The sequence below is a fragment of the Aegilops tauschii genome, chromosome 2, assembly GCF_002575655.3.
Source record: "Aegilops tauschii subsp. strangulata cultivar AL8/78 chromosome 2, Aet v6.0, whole genome shotgun sequence".
Taxonomy (NCBI): Eukaryota; Viridiplantae; Streptophyta; class Magnoliopsida; order Poales; family Poaceae; genus Aegilops; species Aegilops tauschii.
This window is the reverse complement of record NC_053036.3, coordinates 576416249-576434833: the sequence shown is the minus strand read 5'-3', so window position 1 is coordinate 576434833 and position 18585 is coordinate 576416249. Positions and strand designations below refer to the sequence as shown.

The window sequence follows — 18585 nt, the reverse complement described above, 5'->3', positions numbered from 1 at the left end:
TTTGCTCTCAACTTTCTTCTTTCCCTTGTCTGCCCCCTGGCTGCCGCGTCGCGAGGGGACACGCCGCACAGATCCCGGCGACATGTCCCTCGTCTTGCTTCATCGGTGCGGTGGAGTGTGAGAAAAGCCACGGCTCCGCTCCGCTCCATCCAGCATTCCAGCGTTTTTTACTGCACCGAAAAGCTCGAGGAATTTTGACCACTGTGCGGGAGTATACAGCGCGCCCTTTTAGCAGTGCCACACCGTTCAACATCGACAAAAGCCGCTCTCTTTCGCCGGTCCTCTCTGCGACGCCTGTCTCCACGACTTGACCCGAGATTTACTAGCACAGTGGTGAACTCTGAGCTTCATTGATTCGCTTGCTGCCATGCCATGGAAGAAGAGGCACTGTGGAGACATTAACCGTGGGCGGCAGGGGACGACGGAGCTGCTAGTTAATGAAGTTGGCGAGCGCGGCGCCGACGCTCCGATGCCGAGTTACTCCGTCAAAAAGGCAGGAGGAGCTGGAATCGGCATGATGAGATCTCCAATCGCAAAGGCTGCCAGCGCGCAGCGATCCAAGCATACGCCATGTCCCTGCCGTGTCCCCCGGCGCCAGCCGCCAAAACAGCCGTCGTCGACCGCGCGCGCACGCTGACGCCATCCACGATCCAGCGGCAGGGCAACGGGCGACGGGAAAGCGCGGCCGGCCGCGTGTCGGCGTCCGTCCGGCCCGATCGAGAATCCACCGCGCAGCTATCAAAGCATACGCCACCGACCCCTGGGGTTTCCCGCCTCCTCCCTCTTAAACCCCCTCTCCCTCCCATGGTGGCAGCAGCCAGCAGAGCACGACGCTTCCACACAACGCTTCCACTGCCGATACTACGACTCCACGAGTGAAGGTCGATGGCGACGGACGGGGAGTGCTCCACGCCGGGGAAGGGGGCGACGGTCCGGAGCCACAGCGAGGCGGAGCGCAAGCGGAGGCAGCGCATCAACGCCCATCTCGCCACGCTCCGCACGCTCGTCCCCTCGGCCTCCCGGGTATGTACCTACGTCTACGTGCCGCCATGGGCATGCACCAGCCTAGTAGTAGCTCTATTTCAACCGGCATTGCCGCATTGGCACAGACGGACGCATTTGGTGACATGGTTGGCCGCGTACGTTCGTGCAGATGGACAAGGCGGCGTTGCTGGGCGAGGTGGTGCGGCACGTGCGGGAGCTGCAGGGCAGGGCCAACGACGCGACGGAGGGCGTGGTGGACGTCGTCCCCGGGGAGACCGACGAGGTGGGCGTCGAGGAGGACGACTGCCTCCTCAACCGCGGACCCACGCACGACGTCGACGACGACGACCCCCGTTGGCGGCGCCGCGTCCGGGCGTGGGTGTGCTGCGCCGACCGGCCGGGGCTCATGTCCGACCTGGCCCGCGCCGTCCGCTCCGTCGGCAGCGCGCGCCCCGTCCGCGCCGAGATCGCCACCGTCGGCGGGAGGACCCGAAACGTCCTGGAGCTGGACCACATCTGCCACGAAGCCGGACCAGCAAGCAACAGGGCGGTGGCGCTCTCCACCCTGCGCGCCGCGCTCCGCACCGTGCTGCTCAACCGGGAGGAGCTCCTCGCCGCCGCTGCCACCGCCACCGTGGAGGGATACAAGCGGCCGCGCCTCTCGCCGGTGCAGCAGCTCAGCTAGCCTAGCTCTAGCCAGCACCCATGCAACCCAGGGCAGCAAAACGGAGGGGACAATACGGTGTGCACGACAGCGCCATGGTTGCCTGTTTCGTGTTGTTTCAGGCCAACCTGCGTACGTATGTGTCGTTTCGCCTGCCATGGTCGGTCCGTGTACTTGCAAGCAGCAATAGGAGACCTGTCAGGTATACAACTGTGGCGGTGGTTGAATTTTGCAGCTTGGCTCGTGTGTTGCACTGTTGTGTTTTTTTTTAATTTTTTTCATCAAGTTTGGATTGAACAAAAAGACACAACAGTTGTGGTGCACTGTTTTGCTGTGTTCTTCTGCCCATCGGTAGTTCAGAACAGGCTGAGCAATAATCGATCGTTCCAACTGGTTTGCAGACCGGCGCAATGTTTTGTCTTAATAACACGGCCCTAATTTCAACTAGCAAAAAAGACCGTGCGGTGCAATAGAAAAAAAAAACCACACGCCCCTAACAAAATAATCATGACTGAAGACCTTAATGGTTCCATGTGCATCCCATCTATGTTGCCACTTACCCTCCTTCCCACTCTTGTCAATGGCGGCTTCACTGCTCACAATCACAACTCACTTGAATGTTGCGAATTTTAAGGTGTCTCTCTTTCTCTCCGCATAAGAGAAATCTATTTTTTTTTCACCTGGAGGTTTTACCGGGTCATGCATGCGTGGTTATAGATGGGTTTTTTCTTCTCCAAACTAATTATGTTGAGGTGTTGATTTCTAACCTGATCTACACCGGTACGAAAGAAAGATGGATCATGCGCTATTGATTAATATTGTCCCCTAAATAGCATTTAAAAATGTTTAACAGGTAAAAGAACATCATATTCAGATTCTACACATTTTTCTAATCAATTTCCATATATATAATGTCAAAATTCTAGTTAGGGTTTAGAAGATATGAACATTTTTAAAAGGCATTTGAATCACATTTTTAAAAATATTTAAGAGGTAAAATAACATCAGATTTATTCTAGACATTTTTCTAATCAATTTTCATGTATGACATGTCAAAATTGGAGTTAAGATTTAAAAGTGATGTATATTTAAAAATAGCATTTGAATCTGTCCAAAAAAAGGATGGCCGGTTGATTAACTAAAAGATCAAGGCCTCATTCAGTTTGGAGGATTTTCATTGGAAAACATAGGAAGAAGGATTCCGGAGGAAAATTTCCTATAGATGCATTCGGTTTGTAGGAAATGCGTACACGGATTACATAGGAATACTATTCATTTCCTATGTTTTTTTAGGAAACTAGACATCCACTCAAAGCTCATTTTACGCGTAGGAACGAGGCAAGTCAATTCCTTTGGATGGAAAGTGCCATCCTATCAAATTCCTATTCCTATACTAATCCGAATTCCTATGTTTTGGTATCCTCCAAACCGAATGAGCCCCAAGGGGTTTTCCGGAAAAACGAGAAACATTTTTTCTACTTAAATTTAGGACCGTGGGTTCATTAACTAAAAGACAAGGGTTTTTTGAAAAAATGAAAACAAACCATTTTCCCCGCTTAAAATAGGACTGTGGGTTGAATTCTCAAAAACAAAGGGACTTTTTTGCAAAACAACCGCAACGTACAACCAAAAGCACTAGCCGCTTTATTATTAGGTAAAGATAACTGATAGCGGTTGTAGTAGAGTCGTCCTATTGGTGCGGCCATCATAATAACTGTTAATATGATGATTTAAGTCAAATAGCATTCTAAAAGAGTGGTCATTCAGCTCCCTATTGTCATTTTCAGGAACCCGGGGCCATTGGTTTGGAGCGTGGTTCATCCACCAACCGCTTGCGCACGAAGAAAATTTCATCTCCCTCCTTAGCCTTCTGTGCGGCCCATCTTCTCTCCTTGCCCATGGCGCAGACAGCCATGACATCGGGAATCATGCTAATTAATGGCAGCCGCCAATTGCCAATTGCTCGCGACCACTCTCGGCACGTTTCCCACCATATTTTTTCGACTCGCGCCACATTTACCCATCGCTTGTCGTCAGTGGCTATAAAAAGGACATCATCATGGCCGACTAGCTCTCAACCTTCACTTCAACACTCTTGTTCGTCACCACTTTCTTCTTCCTTGTCGCCATGATGATTCCCCTACAGCTAGATTGGGTGCCGCAATCAGTGGAGGAACAACGTTTCCCCTGCAGCCCTTCCTTCATGATCTGGCAGCGCTTCGCCGTCCAGAGCCAATCGTCGCCTCAGAATTAGAGGAGGGGGTTAGAACCACATATGGCTTCTAATTATGAGGACAAGAGGTTTAGCCTAGCTCTAATTAGTCAACTAGGACCAACTAGAACTAGAACTATTAGACCTAGAGGAGGCTCCAAAACTTGTGTATTTATAAGAGTAAAATCTCCTAGTACATATAGGTTGGAGGGAGAGGGAGGGCTGCCACCAAGCCAGCCTAGTGGAGGAGGAGTCTGACTCCTCCCCTTCCCCAATCCGGCCTCCTTCCTTAGGGAAGGAGGCACTTTATCACTTGGGCTTTTTTGGCCCAAGTTGCTTTCCACCTATTGGCCTTTTAAGACCAGTCGAATATTTTTTAGTTTTAAATATTTTCAGACCATTATATAGATAATTTAACATCTCCGGAAACATTTTCCACCTATATATATATATATATATATATATATATATATATATATTAGTAATACCCGTATTACCCGATATTCACCGAAATCTTTCCTGTGACCCCAAAACGCTTTCGGATCCTCTCGAAACTATTCTGAATATTAATGAAACAATTCCATAAATATATTCTCGTCAATCACGTCCTACTAACACTCAGCAGATCGTGATTACCTTAAGCTTGTGACCTTGTAGGTTCACTAACTCGGAGACATGAACGAAACCGTTTGTTCACTGACCGATAGCGGGACTGTAGACGTCCATATAGATCCCTATGAGCACATGAATGATATTCGAGTGAACCTATGGTGATCATGTGATGTTCCCTTTGCTTCGCGATACTTCACAAAACCTGGGATGCGTTGGTACCCTCATGAGTCATCACCATGCTCACTATACCGAAATCCTCGTTACCAGTTTTCTTCTTCTTTCTTATTATTGTGTTCCGGCATCCTCGTGACGAAGTCACCTGTGTCTGGCCAGACGATGATGGATGCCGTCACACCGAGAGGGTCCTAAGAATATATCTCCATCGTGGGAGGAGCAAATCCCACTCTCGAGCTATCTAGTCCCTTGTCAAACTTTCCAATGAACATGTAAGTTGTCATTATGATCACCATGTTACAGGTGATGTTTGAGCAATCCCAAAGCCCACCGTACGGTAAGAAGTGACTACGATACTCTCATGGTCTGAGGAGCAAATTCACACGTTAATACTCCGTGTTATTACAATTGATTACAGAGATGTTAACTCAATTCATAACAAACAAGTTTGGGTCGATTCAATATGATCGTTCTTCCAATGTCATAATCTCAATGTTGTTTTACGACTATCATTACACTTAACGAGATCCTAAGATCGGGAAAATGTGATCACCAACAACACTTGAGCAGTCTTAGAGGCGAGACTAGGAACCTTTATTTTATTCGTTTATCATTTCACACGTGCATATGTGTTTTCTACTAAAGCGCATATTGCAGGATCATAACAGTTATAGCATAAAATACAAACACTTAATTATGAATATAGAAATATAGTAATAGAATAGTATTGCCTCTAGGGCATATTTTCAACAGTCCCTTCTTTCGTTTTGGCCGCATGCAGTCCATTTGACGATCTCCATCCATCTCAACATGGTGCAGCAGCTGCTCGAAGCCTAAGGTTTTTTTTCGACAAAGGGTGGACTTTATTGGCTCAAAATGGAGCATCAAGAGGATACATAACACAATGAGCACACACCCGGCCTCTGCATAACTAGGATGCACCCAGCCAACCCAACACACTCACGTGGACACATTCCCGCAACTAGCAAAGTCATAAGACCAAAAGCTATGTGCGGGCGAGAAAAAAGGAGGGAAAAAAACGATCAGATCAGTGATCGACAAACTACAACTGAGACCATATTCGCACCAACCATTGACACCACATGATGACGAGGAACTTCAACAGTAACGCCTTCACGAAGGAAGCGACACTCAAGCGCCGTCGTCACCGGATCTAACCACAAAGGCCAGAATCTAAGTTTTCACCCTGAAGAATCAGTCCGAGCAAATCCGAGCAATGCCTCCAACAAGGTAACGACATAAAAACATCGCCATTGCCAGGTGTAACCACTCGGGTCTGACCTAGGCTTTCGCCCCGGAGCTCGAGACCTGGTGCGTGCAGCACCACCATCCAAGTCACAAAAGTGTTGTCGCCACCGCTTGTCCGCAATCCCAGCAGCTACAATTGGACTACCGCCACTCCACAACTTACCCTCTGCGTCAAGTCATCATCCATAATTTGTATCACACCACTGAAGTCATCAACCAGATCAAGAGATAAAACCTCCCGAACTCTTTTCAATGATCTGCGCAGTCGTGGATCCGTAGGAAGTCTCTGGAGAACAACCTACGAACACCACCATCTGACCGATCTGATCTAGATCAGCACCACCAACCGAAAAACGTAGCGTCGCCGTTCGGCTGGCACACGCGGAAGGCCAGCACATCGCCGCAGCCCCACATGCCCAGCGCAAGACCCTACAGCCGCCGTCGACACCTCGCGCCATCCCGGCGTCAGATCCTTGTAGTCATGGCCGCAGATCGGGGAAGTCGTCGCGGCGCCACAAGGGTAGCCCCAAGGCCAGCCGAGGAGGACATCAGCCCCAACCCCGGGTCCAACGCCAGCAGGAGAGACGCGCCGGCAACAGGACAGACCTCGCCGGGCCGAGATCTGGCATGGAAATCGGACGAGGAAGGGAGCAGGGCGAGGTCGGGCGCGGTGGGGAGAAGGTCGCCGCCAGAGACGCGCCGGCGGAGGGCGGATCAACCGTCGGAGGGCACAGAGGCCGGCGGACGGGCGTGACGGCAGGGAGGCCGCAGCCGGAGGAGGCGCCCCGCCGCCACCATCCTGGGAGCCGACGCCGGCTTCGCCGGCCGCTCCTCCGGTGGCGGCAAGGTGGTTGAGGGGCTGGGAAGGGGTTGTGGCGGCTGGTTGCTGGGGTTCCCCCGCCGCCGCCAGAGATGGCGACGCCTTATTTGAAGCCTAAGGTGGGGCTGAAGAAGTTGTTTTCAGTGCAGAACGGACGTGGATCGCTGTGTGGAGCTAGAAGCTAAGTTGAGAAACTGAATTTTTGAAGTTGGGAGAGTCCGGAGGACTTCAGAACGACTTCAGAACAGGCCCTTGATGCTTATGAAGAGCATCTGACTCTTATTTTTTGTTATTGACTACTGTGCATAGCTCTAATGACTATTCAAGAATGTCCTTGCAGTAGTTCACGTTTCTTGCTCGGTATCCCCACTGTTTTTCCGTTCTGTAGTCTTTTTGGTCTCATGCTGCAGACTGTCTCATTTCGGCATTTATAATAAAGTATAGGCCTAAAGTGACCAGGCTGCAGAGATGCTTGGAGTGTGGCAGGGTGGATGCCCAGCTGAATTTTTTCTGGCAGGACGAAACCTGAAACCTGACCGTGTTTATCAGTTTCATTCATGCACAAGAAATTGGTAGCCATGCCACTTTCATCGAGAGAAAAAGATTCCCACCCACGACGAAACTCACTATGCGTACAATCTTGGTCATCAAAAGTTCATCAACCCAAACTGCTAAGCGAAGAAGTTCCCAACTCCCTGATCTGCATCTCCAAAGTACATTGGGTGGTGAACAACCAGAACAAGGACTTCAGATCAACCATTGCGGCAGTTCCAACAACATTGCCTCCAATACCTTCCATTCCTGCAGTTCCGAAACTGACAATGCCGCCAATACCGTTCATTCCTATCCCGAAGGTCGCCATGGCACCAACCGCCCCTGGCACAGTTCCATCTCTTCCGATCCCGGCGATCCCAACCACCATGCCGACCATTCCTACTTTGCCTGTTACCATGCCACCAATGCCCTCAGTTCCAATTACCATTCCATCCATTCCGATTACAACACCAACAACTATCCCTACCATTCCTGGGTTCCAGATGCCACCTATTCCATTCATGTCCCCACCTCCACAAACCACCAGCCCGTGAAGGTCTTCATAGCATGAGACTGCTAGTCAGGGGTTTGATTCATACACATAGTTATTATCAGTGTGTTTGAAATGTTTGTTCTGTTGGATGTTTTACTGGCTTGCGTTTGGTGTTGATTGTAAACGCAGATAAGTTTTTGTACTGTCCTGTTGGTTAATAAAGCATCACTTGGTTTGTTTAAGTTGCTGCAAAGGATAAGAATCGTGAATTCCTATTTTGAATGGTAGCATGGTGTCAACTGTCAACAGAAAAGAATGGTAACATCTACAAGACGTTTATCTTGTTTGACAGAAAAAATGATACCACCTACCATGCTCAACTTTTGTTTGACAGAATGGAAAGATATCATTTTCCTTTCAACAAAATTAAACAAAGACAGCATGGCATTAGGAAAATAAACACCAGCAAGAAGCAGGCACGGCGTGGTAATTTACCAGGACATGCTATATGGCAAGAATTAGCTAGATGTAAGCTTTGGTGTTTCTGAACAAATTCCATGGCTATCTCGGACTCGTAGGAGAAATAATAAACACCAGACATGCAACAAGATACTCCTGGACTTCCAAATAATGAGAACAGAAAAAGGAAAGGAAAACAAACATTGAGCAATAGATGCAAGAGAAGATTTATCCATCAAACTGTCGCATTGAAGCAAGAGATGACAATTTGATGTTAACATGGTGATAATGAACATGGATATATTATCATCAGAAATTTTTATAGCATAAGACAGCACTAACACGCAATAACAAAATTAAAAAATGCAGAACACTAAGTTCCATTGATTGTAACTTAAAAAAGATACAGCATGTGAACTGAAGCTAATATATCTATACTGTTGGGAGTGAACAGTCACCTCCTTGGAGGTGGATGTAGGGTTTATCAAAGGCACTCCAGTATGAGTTGAAATTACAGTGAGACTATGGAGTAAATGCTTCTGGTGCCTACATGCCATTGAGCCGAGTATAAAACAAAGCAGAACTAAAGGCTTGGAAGTACATATGGCATATTTTTTGGAAAGGTCAACAGATTGCTTTAAGCCCATGTGAACTAATTTCCATTATGCCATTGAGCCGAAGAAAACATGGTGGGATTAGATCGTACAAATACTTACACTCAACAAACTGAAGCTGTACTAGCTGCTAGTTAAACATTGAAACTGAAAAATCAGGCTTGTCCCCTCTGCTTATTGTAATAATTCAATTTTCCTGCTGCAAGCTGAATTCACTGCATTTCCAAGACCCTCGATTTTTTCATATTCTACTTTGAACATGACGACAACTGTACCATCTTTGCCAGTGTCATAGTCCTGTTTAATATCTTCGGCATGGAAATGCTGCAGCTGTTCAAAGATTCAATGGTCATGCTTAGGCTTCAGCAAATCATAACGACTCACCAAAAAATGTTACAAGTACATGAATAACCTCCAGAAGACACACAGATATTGCTTGGAATTAACTTACTGGTCACATTAAGCTATAAATCAACAGAACATACAGCAGAACAGTTTGATGCACTGTGATTTCTTTTTCACTTTGTTGCACGCAAGTATTCAAACTAGATGACCATACTTAGGTTTTTCAACACAATTGTGTCTAGTCGGCAGACACACCATAAACGCAACATGATATACCCACAAATGTCTATAATGGCAATACTGTATTTTATATGATTTAATTAATCATCTAAAAATAAGTGCCAGTGTCTCCAGTACAACTATTTTGTATATGCTGACTATACCTGATTGTATACTGTTCCCAAGAGGTCAAATGGCACTTCCATGCCCACACGAGCCTGAAATGGACATACCTACCAAGTGAGAATTACACACAATTTCTGCTTCTTCACATAATTGCATGAATCAGGAAAGAGCAGATGGAACATAATTGAGCTTGATCACCTTGGGTTTCACAAGACAAGTAGGAGCATCTTTAAGGCACTCAGAAGCAACCCCACCATAAGCTCTCACCAGCCCGCCCGTTCCCAGTTTTATGCCTCCAAAATATCTTTAGCAATGTTTAAAGGAGGAAATTAGCATAAAGAAGTAATCACATGAACCATGTGTCTCGTAAAAAGATGTAGTGACATATATGTTAACATCACTTATCTACAATTTCATTTCTATAGCTAACTTAACTTATACAAAGTTAAATACCAACAAACTGGTAAAATTATTACTTGACAAATGGCTACCTTATTACAACCACCATGACCATATCTATGCCAGACGAAATGATGGCAGAGTATATTGGCTTTCCAGCCGTGCTTGAAGGTTCTCCGTCATCGTTATAACGGAACTGTTCTCCCACCTAAGCACACATGAATGCAAAGATCAACTCACCATCAACAATCACAGGCATGGCATATCAGTAGAAGGCTTTATATAAAACCACAAACCTTGTAAGCCCAGCAATTATGGGTGGCACGAGGATCCTTGACCTATAGCACAAAACAGTGTAGATCTAGTCAACAGAGTACACAGAAGTTTTGGTTTCAGGATGGACAAGTCATAAGTTTGCTAGTATGGTCCAAATGCAAATGCACTAATGTGTATACAACTGCAAGGCTAAGCCCGCACACATAAGAAACAACATATCAGGCGGAATGCTTATAAATCCTAGCCAAAAAACTATACCATTGGAAGCAATAGATCGCGAGTGAACCCTTCAGCAATTAATCAGCATGACAAGAATAACCTTGTAGAGCATAAGAACTGAATTAACGACTGGTTCACGTGAGCAGGACATTATTATTTACTAGCTAAACTGACGAGTTCTCTTGATAGAGACATTCGATTGGGTACACATCATTATAGAAAACTAACTGGATTGCTCCAACCTGCAATCAGGATTCAGGACTACATGAGCCTGCTGCAACTGGAGATTAGGGGTCAAGACCTCGCTAGAAAACGAATCGAGTGGGAAGGAGGAGCACCTCGTTGAGGAAGGACATGGCGGCGCGCTCGTCGGGGACGGAGGCGGCGACTGCTATGAACTTGCTGCGCTTGATCTCGCGCTCGCAGCGGACGCGGCCCACGAGCGTCGTGTAGGGGGTTGGGGGTGAGGACGCGGAGGAGGAGGAGGACATGGCCCGCGCGGCGGCGGTGGCCGAGCTGCTGCGGTGGACTGCGGCTGCGGGGTCGAGTCCGGGGAGCAGGAGGGGAATCGAGAGGAGGCGTGGGGATAGGCGCACGGCCGCCATGTCGCCCGGCGCCGTGGGCGAGTGGAAAACCGTGGGTGGTATGGAATCGTCGCCCACGTTGTTACGCTCATGGGCCAGCAAGGTGTGGCCCGGGAGCCCACACAGTACTAACTGGGCCGGCCACACGCGCGTACGAAGCAGCTTATAGACCTTTTATTTCAAGAAGACAAGATCAATGTAAAAGGATTTCGCTACAAATCAAACATCAGATTTTTTAGCATGACAAATCAAATACTTTTGATGGAAAATTATGCTTTCGCGAGGATGACAATTTCTTTTAGGAAGCATGGCGAAAAAACAGAACACGTCAAAGCATTTGCCATGCTTGCTTGGGCTTGTGTAGATAATCAGGAACTACATGCTGTGTGAAATGAAGTATTGTGCCACCATTCAACACTATGTCCGATTATCTACAAGTTCGGAGTTTAGCTGAAATTACAATGCTACTGAATATGCATTTCAATCAGAAAAAAGCACTTTGGAGGGGAATTAGCTATGGTTTCATCTAAGATGCGGATAGATGGCCACGCGTTCAAGGACACAGATGGGTTCGTAAAATCTAGAGTGAATTTCCACGTGGTGGTGAATACTCATGTTTGTAGGGTTGCGGGCTGATGTAAGCATGTCTTCTGGTTGAAATTCTCTTTCCTTCCTTTTCTTATTAGCATAGTGTTTCATTCTTGCTTGGGCTTGAAGTAAAATTTCCTTGATTTGCCTAGCAAGGGCATGTGGATCAAGAACTACATGTTGTAGTTCAGATGTGTTGCGAGCGCGAGAAGTAGAAGTTCAAAGAGTTGTGGAGGATACCTTCCATAAAGAGCATTATAAGGAGTTATGAAGTACTGTGCCACCATTCAACACTCCGTCCGATTATCTACAAGTTTGGAGTTTAACTAAACTTACAATGCTATTAAATAAAAAATGCATTTCAATCATAAAAGTATGGACTTTGGAGGAGAATTAGCTACTGCTTCATCTAAGATGCATATAGATGGCTTACCGGAACACGGCAGCTAGCGGTAGCCCAAATACAATAGTAGTTGAGCTCAAGCTCCAATTCATGTCTCTTATAGCCGACAAAAGAAAAAGTAAATAGCAGTGTTATAGGAATTCAAACAACGACTCTTAGGTTCATCAGAGCCGTCCGAGCGGAGATCAATTCAGTGGCTCAGGGGCCAGCCCCCCCCCCCCCCAACCATGAAGAAAGTTTGTTGCGGCGTCCCGTCCGAACGAGGAGGCTTGGGTATTCATCAAATAAGAGGATACAGTGCCCCCCCAAGCGCGTGGTCGGCCGGGAACTCGAAAGAGACCTCAGGTCTCCCAAGGACATTTTCCCTACCAGTGGACCCGACTTGGGAAGAGGGTCGTGGCACTTGGCTGGACGTGGCGTCGTGTCTCTATGGCGCCTGGCCTTACCCCCCCCCCCCCATGAGACATGCACATCCCCTTTGAGCCTTGCCCATACGCAAGGACTGGTTCAACTGTACCCGACCTCGACAGGCCACGTGCGCGCGGTCAGAAGTGTACCGTGGCGTCATCAACAGGGGTTAGGCACGCCATGCCTTAGCACGCCCCCTTCCCCACTCGGTACGGAAGGAAATCAACTCTCTTCCTCCTAGGATATAAAAGGGATGACGAGCTACGAAAAAAAGGAGAGAACTAGAACACATAAGGAGCTCACTCCACCGGTTGTAAGCAGCGAGACCTTTTCCCTCTCGATACACAGGCAAAGAAACACACATCAGGACAAGGGGGACTAAACTGAAGCTAGTGGCCTGAACCTGGTTAAGCTGCCTTGCCGTAACTCGTAAAGTGATCGGGGTGTTTTAACCCTGACCTGACAATTTAGGAGCTCATCCGTACCTTTGATATCAACGGTCACCCGATGACACACCTGGATTAGAGAATGGACAGATGTCCATTGGCATTTCAACCTTCCTTCTTTGGTTTAGTTGGTTTGGAGGACTAGTTAATTGGATACTCAATCTGCATATATTTTTCAAAGTCGTTGCTTGAGGCGGAGGACGAAAAAAAATTAAGGTGGGACGAACTCTAAAGAACTTTTCTTTATGCAAAATCATAATACATTGGGAAGGACACTTTTGCGGGTGCTTGGGTTTGAGCTAGTGTAAATACCAAGTACTTCAAAATATCTTGTTAAATCTACAGTTCACATTTTAAATTGTCACTAAAATTGCATATTGCAAGTTATTAAAAAATGTCACTAAAATCTAGAGAAAATTACATCTCCCCCTTTTCTTTCGCTTTGCTAATCCCTTATCCTTCCTCGCTGCTCGATGCGCCCTGCACTATGGCCTAAGCCACCGCTCCATGCGCTCTGCACGGCACCGGCCAACCGCCTGCTTGCTCGACGACCACAGCCACGGCCACCCATCTCATCCTGGCTGGCCAGCCGCGGCCGCCGTTCTAGCTAGCGAGCTGCGATTGCTACGTTGTGTTGATATTTTTTTGAACACAGTACAGATGGAAGCGCTCATATACACGCGCATACACTCACCTCTATGAACGCACACACACACACGACCCCTATGAGCACCTCCGAAAGACTGAGTCGGCGTATCATCTTGAAATTTACGAAGTCACCGTAGGCAATTGTGTTGATTGTGGTGTGGGTCTCAGTATGACGGAGTTTTTTTTAAGAAACAATATGGTTTTTTTAGCAAAGGAACATTATGGTTGTATAGGGGAGCTGGACGTAACTGCGCGGTGTGGGTCGTGTACAAAAGTGCTGGCGCTGGCTCGATAGCGACTTGGCCCAACTGTGTCTGTTGTGGGGCATGGCCCATTATCCAGTCCAGCTTTGGACTTAGGGTGTGTTTGGTTGCAGTCATGGGCCGGAATGTCATGGGTCTAACCCATTACTAGGCCTCATTTCAGCGTTTGGTAGACCAACCGGAACAGAACACACTTGTTCCCAATAAGCGAATATTGGGCTAAGATGCGGAATGCGCTGAGACCTCCAAATCCATGGAATCACACGGAACGAGCCCTCTCCTCTCCCGCAACCCTACCACTGCTCCTCTCCTGTGCGCCGCTCGAGCTCCTCCTCCTCCCACTCAGGTGCGCCACCGGTCCTCTTCCTCCCTCCCTTTCTGCTGATTGCTTTTGTATGTGGCAAATGAACTTGCTACCTGATTGCTACCTTATGATATTGTTGCTGAAAATTGTGTTATATGTATTGTGTTATATGTCAATATATATATATATATATATATATTGTTGTGTTGTTTTTCTTCAAAAATACAAATGAAGTGCTGCTGAAATTTTGAATTTTTGCTATTCCATTTTTCATTCCATGCTTCCCAACCAAACACTGGAATGGAACCAACCCATTCCACTTTTTTGCTCGTACCAAACACAAGAACGGAACCGACCCGTTCCTCTGGAATGGAATCATTCCATTCCATAACAGTTGGTTCTTCAAACCAAACACACCCTTAGGGAATGACAACCAGCATAGTGGGCCAACGTGCTAGTGATTTTTTCAGCGATGACTCTGACTCTCCCTAGCTAGTAGCGTAGCACCGTAGGTATACAGGAAAATTTGTACCGATTCAAGGTATGGCGGCCGCCAGCCCTTGCCCACTGGGGTCCTCCGCCAGTTCTTCTACTTGCATCATCATATGGGCCTGAAGCGGTGTAAGTAAGGCCTGCGCGTTGCATCAAAGATCAACGGCGAGAACTAAGCAAAGTGGTACATTGCCACCCAACGTCGGTAAGAGGGGCAGGTTTTTTTCCCTTGGCGATAGACCTAGGGTTTTGACATCTTCCGGTGGCCGCCGCCAGAATCTACCGCTGGCCACCCGTTTTGTTGATCCATCTCCGACCTCCAGGGACTCGGGCTGATTCAGGGGGGTCCTGGTGACCCTGCCCGGCCTTGGTCTTTGGGTTTCTGGTGAGGAACGATGGGCGGCGAGATCGGATCTCTCGGCGATGGCGGAGAACAATAGCTCATAGGGGAGACAGGCGAAGGAGTCTGCGGAAGAGTTGCTGGCCCGGTTAACACTGCAGGAGGAGGAAGAGGAGGAGTTCATCTGGGAAGAGGAGTTGCCGGACATGGTGGAACCGGCGAAGTGGTTGGCGATTGCCCGAGTCCACACACCAATGACTTTTCGCCCTAATGCGCTGTACAATGACATGCGTGCGGCATGGAATCCTGCGAAACAAGTGGTATGGAGGAAGATAAAGGCCAATTTGTTCACAGCGCAGTTTGGGTGTCTAGGCGATTGGAACAAGGCAATGTTGGAGGGGCCGTGGCTATTCAGGGAGCAGGCAGTGATCATGGAGGAATATGATGGGTTCAAAAACCCTGACACTTTCGAGCTAGACAAGCTCTCTGTCTGGGCACAAATTCACTGTTTCCGGACAAATTCTTGATTGAGCCGGCTGTAAAAGGTCTGGCATCGAGGATTGGTGAGGTGGAGGAGGTGCAACTGAAGCTACCAGCAGGTTTCTTCGGAGAATTTGTGAGAGTTAACGTGAAGATAGATATCAATCCCAAGATCAAGCGTTTTGTTACTACCAAGAAGGGAGAAGAAAGCGTAAAGTATCAAGTGAAATACGAGAAGCTTCCAACCTTCTGTTTTAACTGTGGCGAGTTTGGTCATTGGCATGAGGAATGTGGAGATGGGGAGCATGATGAGACTACCTTTCAGTGGGGGGATTTCCTTTTTGCTGACAACGTCCGTCTCAAACCCGCGGGAAGAGGAAGCTATACACCGCAGCGAGGAGGGGGGAGACAAGGGACAGGAGGCAGAGGAAGAGGTCGGGAACCTTACAACCCAAATTAGAGTTGGCATTTTAATGCTCGGCAGCAACAGCAGCATGCGCCGCGGGATAAAGGCCCGTCAGAGGAGAACCTAGGTGGGGAAGATCCTTTATTGCGGGAGAAAAGCACAAAGGAATCAGTTCTTGCTGTAAGTGCTTCTAGTGCCACCCCTAGTTGGTTTTGGAGTATTGACGACAAACCTGATTGAGGGACTAATGTGTTTGTGAGAATTGCAGGATAACACAGGTAGTAGTCCCTCATTGATTCGGTTTACCTACCGGAGATGACCCCTAAAAATCTATGAAGACATTGAAGATAGTGGTGGTATGTGAAGATATTCACATTGAAGACTATGACAAGAGAAGGCATTGCGTGAAGACTATGGAGCGCGAAGACTTAGTTGTTTCGTTGTTTCCTTTTCTTCTTTGTTGAGTCGTAGGAACCACCGTACTGTTAAGTGGGGTCCCAGTGAACAAAGTCAGAGTGACTGAAGTGATGCTCAACCAAATCCTATGTCTTCGAGCGAAGACAATGCGAGCAAAGCTTATCAGAGCTGGATGAGTCAGCTTTACTTGTAGCCCAAGTCAAGCTGCCGCGTGTGTTTGAAATCTAACCGTTGGAACACGTGTCAGTTCCTTAGTGACCTAGGGTCATTTCGGACAAATCAGGTCGGGTTGCCTAGTGGCTATAAATAGCCCACCCCCTACACCATAAATTGGTGGCTGCTCAGAGTTAGTGCACGACTTTTGTCGTTTGAGAGCAACCCACCTCCGAAGCTTTTGAGAGAGAGAAATCCTTGCGAGGACAAAGCCCAAACACACAGAGCCAAAGAGTGCTCGGCATCGCTGAAGTCTTTCTGTCCGCGTGACCTGAAGACTTGTTACACTTGAGGAATGTGAATCCTCCAGCCGGTTAGGCGTCGCGTACTGAGCATCCAAGAGTCATTATGGATCGCCGGTGAACGAAGTCTGTGAAGGTTGGGAAGTCTACCTTGAAGACTTACCAGAGTGATTGGGTGAGTACTGGGTGTCCTTAGCTCAAGGGGAATAAGGTGAAGACGTGGTCTTCTGAGTTGAATCTCAGCCTCCCTAACCAGACGTACAGTTGTCACAGCAACTGGAACTGGTCCAACAAATCGGGTGTCCTCTACAAGTGACTGGTTCTATCCTCTCCTTCTCTTTACTTACAGTTTGTCTTCGTGAAGTCATTGCCTGCTTACACTACCTGTTTGACTTCACTGTGTGACTACTATCATTGTTTGGCTTCATACTATCTTCCATCCTGATCTTTACTACCTAGCTGCTATTAGTCTTCGTGCTTTCACTTCATTGCATACTTGACTATGGCTTGCTTAGTGTAGTCTACCTTCCGATGCATATCAATAGGTTCATTTCTATTGTTTGTCTTCGAAACTCTCATGTTTTGAAGACGTTCATAAAAATCGCCTATTCACCCCCCTCTAGTCGATAACTAGCACTTTCAATTGGTATCAGAGCAAGGTACTCCCTTGTTCTGTGTGATTTGGTTTAACCACCTGGAGTTTTAGCTATGTCGACTGCAGGGATAATCAAAGTCTCCGCTGCTTGCCCAATCTTGAAGCCATTGATGTCGACCTCTGGTATGTCGTCAAGAATGGCGTTCCCAAGACTGGTGAAGGTGTCACCCCTACTGATGTCAAGAAGTTCATTCAACTAGATTCTACTGCCAAGTACATCATCTGTGGTCATCTGACCAAAGGACAGTATGGCCGTGTGAGTGCTCTGGAAACGTCAAAGCTAGTCTGGGACTGGCTCTCCAAGGTCAACGAAGGCGTCTCAACCCAGAGAGATCAAAGGATCAGTGTTCTTCACAACCTCTTCAACCGCTTCAAGAGAAACGACAATGAGAATGTCCAGCTCACGTTTGATCGCCTCACTAACATCACAAATGAGCTTCGTGCTCTCGGCACCACTGAGATCACCAAGCATGAAATCGTCAAGACACTACTGAGATCACTTGACAGCTCGTTCGACACCCTTGCCCTGATGATACAAGAACGCCCTGACTTCAAGACACTCGATCCGTCTGATATACTTGAGAGGCTCAACACACATGACTTCCAGCTATCTGAGAAAAGAGATATCTATGGTCCCAACTACAGCCGAACTCGTGCTTTGAAGGCAAAAGCTGTTTCCTCATCTGAAGAAGAATCTGACTGCAGTTCTGATGATCCTGAAGACATTGGAAAGGAACTTGCTATGCTTGTGAAGAAGTTCCAGAAGTTCACTAAGAAGAAGGGCTTCAGAAAGTCTTCACGATCCAGCTCAAGAAATGATGAAGCTTCCACTCATGACTACAAGAAGAGAACATGTCACAAGTGCAAGAAACCTGGACACTACATTTCTGAGTGTCCACAGTGGGACAATGAGAACAACAACAAGAAGAAGAGCAAGGAATATGATTCTGATGACAAGAAGAAGAAGAAATCCTCAAAGTCTTCTTCCAAGTCCTCATCCAAGTCTTCATCTCATAAGAAGAGCTCATCTGGCAAGGCTCGTGCTTTTGTTGGCAAGGAGATGGATTCAGAGGAGGAGTCTACTTCTGAGGAGGCGGAGGTGGAGTCTGAGGAGGAGTCCGACCCTGGCGTTGCAAGTCTGGCTCTAGCTACAACCTACGTTGCCAAGTCCATCTTCAACACTGAAGACAATGGCCCCGTCAACAACGCTGAAGCTAATGACAAGGATGACTCTGCTCCCACCTACTGCTTCATGGCACGTGGTGCCAAGGTAAAAT

General features: G+C 47.5%; 3 protein-coding genes across 3 annotated transcripts; 2 read left to right on the top strand and 1 right to left on the bottom strand.

Moving 5' to 3' along the window:
- The first annotated feature begins 490 nt into the window (after positions 1 to 490).
- On the top strand, positions 491 to 1976 carry LOC109783577 (transcription factor bHLH30-like). The gene is made up of 2 exons (XM_020342172.4): positions 491 to 1023; positions 1154 to 1976. The coding sequence occupies exons 1-2, from the start codon at positions 886 to 888 to the stop codon at positions 1667 to 1669; spliced, it is 654 nt and encodes a 217-aa protein (XP_020197761.1). The 5' UTR covers positions 491 to 885; the 3' UTR covers positions 1670 to 1976.
- Positions 1977 to 7204: 5228 nt separating this feature from the next.
- Positions 7205 to 8043, top strand: LOC120973751 (uncharacterized). Its single transcript, XM_040399814.3, has one exon. It carries the CDS (start codon positions 7293 to 7295, stop codon positions 7821 to 7823), a length of 531 nt encoding a protein of 176 aa, XP_040255748.1. The 5' UTR covers positions 7205 to 7292; the 3' UTR covers positions 7824 to 8043.
- An 810-nt stretch (positions 8044 to 8853) lies between these two features.
- Positions 8854 to 11062, bottom strand: LOC109783582 (uncharacterized). The gene is made up of 6 exons (XM_020342178.4): positions 10758 to 11062; positions 10221 to 10262; positions 10017 to 10132; positions 9724 to 9829; positions 9564 to 9617; positions 8854 to 9165 (listed from the first exon to the last, which is right to left on the bottom strand). Exons 1-6 carry the CDS (start codon positions 11022 to 11024, stop codon positions 9010 to 9012), a joined length of 741 nt encoding a protein of 246 aa, XP_020197767.1. The 5' UTR covers positions 11025 to 11062; the 3' UTR covers positions 8854 to 9009.
- Between the last annotated feature and the right edge of the window lie 7523 nt (positions 11063 to 18585).